We start from the raw sequence: 9,395 nt of genomic DNA, 5'->3' as shown, positions 1-9,395 counted from the left end.
TTCGTGGATTTAAAAAAGGCATTTGACACTATTGATCACACCATTCTGCTTGATAAATTAAATCAGTATGGTGTTAGAGGTCTTGCTTTACAGTGGATAAGCAGTTATTTGAGGGATAGAAAGCAGTTTGTTCAGATGGATGATGTAAGATCTAATTTATGCAGAACTTTATGTGGAGTACCACAAGGTTCAGTACTTGGACCTAAATTGTTTATTTTATATGTAAATGATTTAATTGAAGTCTCTGACATCCTCAAATGTGTTTTATTTGCTGACGATACAACGTTTTTCTGTTTGGGTACAAATATGGAACAGATGTTTGAATTGATAAACAAAGAGATTGTTAAAATACAAGATTGGTTTAAATTAAATAAGTTGTCATTAAATGTTGATAAAACTAATTTTATGATATTTAGTAAAAAAAGACAACTTTGGATTTTTCTCTCAAAATTGATGGTACTGAGATATGTAGAGTGAATGAAGTAAAGTTTCTGGGTGTAATTATTGACGATAAACTGTCATGGAAACAGCATATAAATCTTGTAAAAATTAAAATATCTAAGTCAAATGCAGTATTATACAGAGTAAGGGACTTATTAAACAATGATGCTTTATATTTGCTATATAATACACTTGTAGTCCCGCATTTAATTTACTGTGTCACTGTTTGGGGTACAGCATGTAAAACCATAACAAAGCCTATTTTTATTCTGCAAAAAAAGCGGTAAAAGTTATAACAAAAAAGTGTTATTGTCACCCTTCTAATGTTCTGTTTTGTCAATTGAAAATACTTAAGTTTTATGATTTGGTGGATTATAATATTCTTTTATTCATGTTTAAAGCTCAGAATTGCATGCTACCATCAAACATTCAAACATATTTTGTAAAAAGGAAGAGTTGTTATAATTTGAAGGGCATAGATATTTTTGTTAAACCCAAGTATAGAACCAGTTTAAAGGGTCGGTCTACTACTATACAGGGAATGAGTCTGTGGAATGGTTTGGAAGATGATGCTAAAATGGTGAAGTCAATGTTTATATTTAAGAAAAAGATAAAAACTGTTTTGTTGGAACAATATATATAACTGATTAATATCTATTTTGTTAAGTATGAAATTTTGATGAGTTATGTATTTTGATGTATTATATATGAATGTTTATGTTTAAATTGATGGTTTGAATTGATTTTGTTTATGAGGGAGCAGATATGATAAGAAATTTTCTTCTTCTGCTTCCTTTCATTTTATATTTGTTTTTCTTTAAATTTTTGAAATTGTATTTGTGTTTTTATTGGAAATTAAATGAAATGAATAAATAAATAAATAAATGTTTTTCATGATTCATTGTCTGTTCAAAAGAAAACCCTTATAAATCTCAACACGTGAAACTTTGTACTTGGCTCTTTTTGACGTATGAAAAGCAGCATCCCTGGAGTAAACTTTCTTAAAGTAAACCTCAGATGGATAAACTTTACACATTTATAAGGAGAAGTACAATTATTCACGCATATTTCTTCTGGTCTTCCTCCAAAGTTTAAGTTTGTTTTCTTGGTGCTATCCAGGGATGAGGTGTGATTAGAGCTCGGTCTCTGCAGTGCACGGATGGTGGCTCTGATCAGATGTTCTGATAAACTGCTGGTTTTGAAGTCTGGTTGTTTTTTTCTGGTTAACTGCACAGTGGGAAGTCACAATGAGGCGAAAGTCACCAGAAGCCACAATCTTCAAAAAACTTTCACAAAACATGAAAAATCTATTAAAAACAAATGTATAATTTCTCATTAACACATCAAAAACAACTTACTGTAGTTTAATACCTTCTGTGTTGTCGGAAAGTTTTATTGACTGATATGAGCCGTACGGAAAACTTCAAATTTAAAATTTTTAGAGCGTAAATAGTCATTTCAAACTTGGAATAAAAATAAATCTGCAGTGAGGGTAAATTTTAGTGGTTTTTGTTCTAAGCCTTCAGACCTGTTGAATAACTGTGACCTCTGCTGGAAAAGACTGCAGCTACAGACAGAAATAAATTTATTAAACTTCAAACTAAACCAAACCAGTTCAGGATATTATAATTTTTTTTTTTTTTTTACAGTAGCATTTAAAATTTAGAAACCTAAGTTTTGTTAAAGTCCTCTGTATCCAGCGAGTTTGATTTTTAGAAGTAAAATGTTTTGGTTTGCATTCCAGTCTTTCATTTATTTTGGCTGCCACCCTGTGTATTTTCGGCTAATGTGCAAAACAGGAAGTTGTGGAAATGCTCGAGGATGAAAGTTGAACTTGACCAGAACACGACAAAGGTAACAGGTCAGCTCAGACAGCACTTTCCGTCCTCAGAGCGTCAAAAGCAGAGCCCTGAAAGTGACTCTATAAATAGGCCTAAAAGAACAACTTATCAGTGATACTTAGCTACAGTACAAGGGTACAAGACAACGAGACAACCTGACGTAACGATCTGAAAGGACTTAATAATGGGTGGGATAGAAGATGACTAATTAAAACCGTGACTTTTCAGGGTGGAGCAGAATGAAATTCAAAATCCACCCTCATTACAGCGTCTACTTGTAGCCAGCCATGTTTGTCACCGGTGATAGATAATAAGCTGTTGTGTCAGATCCGGATTAAGCTAAAAACGTCTCAGTAAAGTAACTTGAGTGTGACAGTAAGACGCCCGATGGCCTCGGTGTCAACTGTGAAAACATCGGTCATGTCGGGACATGAAAACCTCTTTCATCACCGCTGAAGTCATTTTGTTGTGAAGTGACACAAGTTGTTGGCACAAGGTAAACACATCAGCAGGGTTAGATCATGTAAGAGCTAAAACTGACGTTAATAAGGATACTGGACGTTTGGTTTTTCTGTGTAAATGGGATGAACTCCTTTACACTTCATTAGGAGTGTTGAGATTTAGGAATGAAGACAGATTAAACTCGGGTGACAAACTTCACTGAGTGCCTGGCCTGATTCAAACACACCAGACTGGTTTTCAATAGTAGTGACAATAATAAATAAATCCTGTTATAACAGAACCCGATTAACGTACTCTTTTCTGTTCTGACTGTCTTTCTGTCTTCTTTTCATGTGCAAATAATTTAAACTGTGTATTTATCTTAAATAAAGACAAAAATGTTTAAACTCAGCAGGCTACAAAAGCATGCTGGTTTATATGCCCCCTTTAAAAGATACACAACCTGTGGTATAGGATCATTTTGCTGAAATTAAATACATACTTTACCCATATTACCCATATTTTTGAAAAGCATCTGGATTGCAGCACATTAAAATCCAAAGCCACTGTTTGTAAGAAGTGCAATCAGGGTTGCCAGATAACCCTTTTTTTTGTATCCTTTTCTGTGCAGGTTCAAACAACGTGCACCTCATCACATACAACAGCTTAGGTCAAAATACAATTAATTTAAAGCAACACTACACTAGTGTATTATTTCTTATCTGGCAACCCAGAGCAATGCACCCACAAACAACATGTTTAAATGTGCTTCCTCAGAAGAAGAGGAACTCTACCAAACAAGTTTGTTTTATGGCCTTATGCATTGAGTTGACTTTTTTGTCATGTAACATATGATTATGGTAAATTAACACATCGGTTCCAGCGGCTCCTTAAAGCAGGGGAGAATTTTTTTTGAAGTGCAAGTGGAAGGATCTGAACAACTTTGACAGGTGCAAAACTAAAGTGCATACACAAATTCAAAAACTGAAACCTATGTGGTACACTTTTATTTTAAAGAGGTCAGAAACTACCAAAAAAAATTTCCCCTTTCAAAATAACATTACATTTTATAGCTTTAAAAAATATATTTAACTCTACAAAATATAATTTATAATATAACCATGAATACATTTCAACAGACACAATGCACTATGTTTGTATTGCAATTTGAATTTTAAGATTAAAGGCAACTGGACTTCAAGAGAAGAAGTCCAGTTGCCTCTTTCACTTGTTAGTTGCTGTCCCGGTCTAGATAGCTGAGAATCTACACCAACGTGCGAGCAAGTGCCGGAAAAAACTTCAGGTAACGTTATCTTATCTTTACCTCTGTGGATCTTTGTATTTTATGCTGTGTTCTTTGTATTTGCTGTACAGCACCTTGGTTGACCTTGGTGCTGTTTCTAAGTGCTTTATAAATAAAGTGTTATGGTATGTTTCAACTGCAGTGCTCTGTTCATGCTGTAGCTGCAGATACTTCTTTGGACATAAACGATGTTATTGATAGGTCAGTCTAGCACATTCCAAAGCATCAGAGAACAAGATAATTGTTTTTTTACACTTTGGAGTAAGCTGTTGGGGGAGAAACAGTTTTGTTTGGTGTTTCCTCAGACTGATGAAGCCTTCTGGATGGAGGGCAAAACGTCTCGGCCCCAAAAAAGAAACCACCCAGATGGCCTGACTGAACATTGTTGGATTTTATACCTGGAATATTGAGCTTGGACTTTGGTGAAAGCATCCAAGACTACTAAACTGTTAGACTGGAGGGAAAGTAAAGAGGAAAACCACAGAAGAAATTTTGGTTTTTCTGGTCTCTTAGCTGAGCTCTGGACATAAAGCAGCATCTCCACTTGCATTAGCCGTTCTTATGTTGCCTGACCAAAAGTTTTTATGCTCAGAGTTTTACCATTTAATGGCCAACAACAAATGGCACTCGGCAATTTCCTTTTCTTTCACTCTGCTCAACTGAAAGGAATTCAAGTACTTCCTTAGTAGTAGAATTGCAGCATTAACATTGACCTGTTCACACTGTGTGTACTGGTAACCAGTTCTGTCTCCTTCCTGAGTCTTTTCAACATTGTCCTGTTCTCCCCATTTAAAAACAGCCTTGGCTGTGAAGGGTTCCTGTTGACGTTTCTGTCAAGCAAAGCTCTGCTCCAGTCCAACAAGCATAAATATGTTCTCAGCAGAATGGGTGCTGCTTTACTTGTTCAGCTGTTTTGCATATTTTTAAAGGGAACCTTTTCTTTATTGTGGCCTCAGTTTTCACCGCACTAGCAACAAAAAGCTTAAAAGCTATCTAAAAATCCCCCACATTACTACATTCTGTAGCAGAATCCATAACGACTGCTGAGCAGGGCCTGATGCGTTGGTCAGATAATAATTGATACTTCTCCACTGAGTGTTTTTCGTTTCATCAGGAAGTCTCTGCTCCATCAGCTGGTATTTCTTCACAATCTTGGTGTAGTTTTTCTCTCTGGAGACACAGTTGTAGTTCCCGTAGTTTTCTTGTGCCATGGAGGGGATGAGGTGCAGACACTCAGAATGCATCTGCAGACAGGGACTGCTGAGTCCTTCATGCTCCCAGGTGTACACGGCATGATAAGAGTCTATAGGACAGGACAGATAGAAAGGGACCTTGTCTGGGACTGAATGAATGGTCCTTGAGTCCGTCTGTGAATCCACCTGTCGTTTGGATCTGTTCAGCGGCTTAGATTCTAAAATAATAAATAAATGGAAAAAAAGGTGAATAAAAGGAGTAGAGCAAAATGTTTTGTATAGTTTGCAACATATCATCATTAGTTACCTTCTTCTGCTGTAGAGCACACACTTATTTCCCCAGTCATGATATTCTGAATGCCCCCGCTGGGAACAAAACAAAAAGTTTCAGCAAATGATTTGAAAAGAAAATACAACCCCAGTTGTCCCTGAGGCGCCGACCAACTTCTCTGATAACAGAACTGAGGATATGGATGCAATTAGTGAGAAACAAGGTCCCACGCAACAATCCACAACACCCAAAGGATTTTTTCAAGTGCCAACTATCAGGGTCAGAAAATCTTTGTCACACCAAGATGGTTTCTGTCCACGCCCTGATTAGTTAGATATTTTGATGGCAAAAACAGGGACCTACTAAGAATTAGGCTAGAGGTCAGATAAAAATAAAAACACAAACAAGCAGCAACAAGAAATAAGTAACTAAACAAATTATTTTATTAATCAAACCGCTAAATGAACCTCTGATAGGGTTAGCATATTGGTATGTGCACCATGGCTCACTTACGGGACAGCTCGGGTGCATCCAGATGTGGTCCAGGCACAGTACGGGTCTCGGGCCAGGACGCATTCTGCACAAGAGTTGGCGTACTCTTCACATCTCTGAAGCGCCACGGTGGATATTTTCTCAGAAAAACCCACAACTAATGTTTTCTGAACATGAACAAGAGATAAAACACTTTCTTACGGTAAATTATTTGAGTCAAACATTTATAAATGCACATTCAGAAATAAAGACTTCAAAACAACAGTCTTTTTACACACTCGAAAATATGAAGCCGATTTTGTTGTTCGATAGAAAAAGAAGTAAAATTCACAATAAATCTTTTTTTCTCCAATATCCTCAACGAGCTCCTGAGAAAAACGCAGTGGGAACTCCACTTTGTTGTGGTCTATTCTCTTGTATTCACATGTATATTATAATTTGTGCCCGTACAAATCTCCCTACAGTTTAATTAAATTACTTCTGACAGTCAGCTTGCTCTCTGCATCGTGTGCTGGCTCCTGGCTTTGTTTTGACTCCTGAATTATCAGACACCTGGACACAATCTGCAGCTGCTTCGACAGCAGAAAATATGTGACTTTCTAACTGAATGCTCTACTTTGTGAAACATTTTCCCGTCCTTGACAAACTAACAGTTCACACAGTGGTTTGTGAGCTGAAAACAGCAGGTGCAGAGGCAACTGGTGAGGCTAATCAACAGCAGTGAGGCCACGGACTATCATGGAGAACAGAGATAAACGAGGTTGACGCTGCGCAGAGCTGAGGGATCCAATACAAGTCTCTGAAGCTACACATATTTACTCATTCAAATCACTCTTTAGTGATTGAACATACAGTATATGATAAGAAAATCTAGTTTAACTCATAATATGTGCGTAATGTAAACAATATGTAACATTTAGAAAGAGAAATTTTAACGGTGTACCTTTTTGGTGTCAAGCTTCATTGCTTGTATGGTTGAATCGGTGGAGAGTTGTGTTTCAGATATAATGAAGGGCTCCGACTCAGCCTCTAGGACTTTATGGACCTTCCCAGAATCTGTTGGAACATCAAGTGATGTGCAGTTACTCTGAAGGCAGAGTCTTTTTAGTTCATTGTTTCCAGAAGATTATAAATAATGCACAACAACAAGCCAGAAGAAAAAGACATGAAAGGCAACAGCAAAGAAAGCTCTGAGCATCGTCTATGGTGATTTGTGATTTCTTACAGTCTTGACTCACCAGTAGCTAAGAGCAAAATGTTGTACATTTGCTGGTCGGCTCCTTGTACTTGGTCAACAGCTATTTTTGTATAATTGTTGTTGCTTATATAAAACGGAGCTTTGTAATTCAGGGAGTGGACCCAGTTCGTCATCTCGGGGTGATCCTTCACTATGTTCACAGTGGCTCGTGGCAGACTCTTGCTGTTTGGTACACACTAAAATAAAACAGACGTACAAAGATGTTTCTGTCAAAATATAATCTTAGACATTGACATTATTTAATCTAATCAAACCTAGATGAAACTATTTGGCAACAATTCAAGGCTACAAGTGAAGGATCCAAGCGCTTGTCGTAGTTCCATCTGTACAATTAGTCAAGCACGGTGAAAAGAGAATAATATTGTGGGATGTCCACACAGGTTTTAAAGATGGATGCCAACAAATGTAAAACAATCCTGACAGAAAACCTGTTCCAAAGTGTTCAGGATTTTAGGTTTGTTCAAAAACACACCTGAAAGTGGCTGTGCACGTCTTCCCTCCATTCATTTGAAGTAAAATAGAAACGTTTCTACAAAAATATTGGAGAAACCACCACAAACATAAGGCTGCCCTTAAAGTCAAAGGTATTTTAACCAAGTTTTAAAAGAATGATAGGAATAGTTGAAATTTACTTCTAGTTTAGAGTACTTTTATGCTGCAAAATTACACCCCAGAACAAGTTGGACCAAGCTGGTCGGGGTGTACATGTGATCCGTTTTTATAAGAGGCTACGGAAAGCGATGTTTGGAGTAACCTGTAAGTGGAACAGGACGTGTATCTGAGTCAACTTTCTGTGTTGACTGGACAGAGCAGCGTTGCAACATCTAGATCATTTGAGATTCAGGTTATTGGAAAAAAATAAAAGCAATAATGTTTAATTTTTACAACAGAAAAACTTGCAAAGATAAAATATATACTGAGTCAGAGGGGAGTGGCAGTGAGCTTTAGTCTGAATGAGGGGGTTCTCCTTTTATTGGAGGGTTTTCAAAGTAAACGTGTTTTAAAAAGTCAGTGTGTAAAGTTGTATATAAACAAATGAGAGACTAATTGATAGGAATGAGCTAAATAGACTGAAAGCAGGGGTTATTTTAGGCAGATGCCATGACATTAGGTTTAAATCAACATAAACTGTCTGCAGCTACGACAAGAAGATTTAAACAAAATCCACATTTGGTGGACCCCGTCATCTCCACAGCAACTCTGAGGAGCAAACAAACCTCATGTGCAAGCATGAAACCTCCAAACATTTATATGGAAAGGGTGAACAAAGTGAAGTAATTCAGACACACATGTTCCATGTCTACACCCATTTATGTAACATGTTTTTTCAATCTGGCATTAAACTCAGGGTTGTTATATGGAACAAACTGCTCAAACAGAGCATGAATTTAAAAAAACAAAAAAAAAGGACACATGCAGAAATAAAACAATTTGAGGAAGTTCTGTAAATAAGTTCTGCAAATGAAACCAGCAGCAAAATCTTACCGATCCTGGTCTTGGGTTAGGAATCTCTTTATTGTAGCCTCTGAAAGTTGAATTCTCAAAGATTTCTTCGATCATTCCTATTGAATAGATGCAAACTGCAGTTGAGTTCCTAAAGCAGAAAACATAAAACTGAGCTTAGAATACTCTACATACCACCATGACTGCAGTGTTTTATTTGTTGTAGTCTAAGCAACTGATGTGGTAAGGACAGTTTTGATTGCAACAGCAGCATTGTTGGATTTTCATATTTCATAAGCTTGAACTAAATGAAAAACCCTAGACTGTGTGGTCTCCTGTGTTTTGATGCCGTCAGTTGTTCTTTGTGTTGTTGCTTGGTTTCTGACAAATAAAGGAAGGAAATATGTCTTACCAGCTGCTTGAAAACAGGGCGTAGATTTTTGTGTCATGCCAATCCTCAGCGTGCATCACGAAGACGTCTTGGAGACGGTTAAAATACAAAGATTCATCTGGAAACCCACAGACGAGTCGAGCCTTAAGAAAAGATGTCCACATGTTCTGGAAGAACCGTTTTGATCCACCTTCATCAACCTGCAAAACAGTACAATCACGAGGAACAGACATCTTTGTCACACTTTATTGAATAAGTTTTATATGTATGTATGTATGTATGTATGTATGTATGTATGTATGTATGTATGTATGTATGTAT

The 9,395-nt window shown here is 36.9% G+C and overlaps 1 protein-coding gene across 1 annotated transcript in view; it reads right to left on the bottom strand.

Moving 5' to 3' along the window:
- Positions 1-4,603: 4,603 nt before the first annotated feature.
- sema7a (semaphorin 7A) overlaps positions 4,604-9,395 on the bottom strand; it is a 9,843-nt gene continuing 5,051 nt past the window's right edge. Inside the window, exons 8-14 of the mRNA XM_037682930.1 lie at positions 9,096-9,274; positions 8,726-8,834; positions 7,221-7,416; positions 6,926-7,038; positions 6,004-6,149; positions 5,527-5,585; positions 4,604-5,437 (exon numbers count right to left, since the gene is read on the bottom strand). Of these exons, the coding sequence (XP_037538858.1) occupies positions 5,016-5,437; positions 5,527-5,585; positions 6,004-6,149; positions 6,926-7,038; positions 7,221-7,416; positions 8,726-8,834; positions 9,096-9,274 (1,224 nt within the window). The 3' untranslated portion in view covers positions 4,604-5,015. The remainder of the gene's footprint in view (positions 5,438-5,526; positions 5,586-6,003; positions 6,150-6,925; positions 7,039-7,220; positions 7,417-8,725; positions 8,835-9,095; positions 9,275-9,395) is intronic.

This window comes from Nematolebias whitei, chromosome 10 (genome assembly GCF_014905685.2).
Source record: "Nematolebias whitei isolate Nwh7 chromosome 10, NemWhi1, whole genome shotgun sequence".
Lineage (NCBI taxonomy): Eukaryota > Metazoa > Chordata > Actinopteri > Cyprinodontiformes > Rivulidae > Nematolebias > Nematolebias whitei.
Note: the sequence above shows the minus strand (reverse complement) of the source record. Positions and strands in the feature narration are given on the sequence as shown.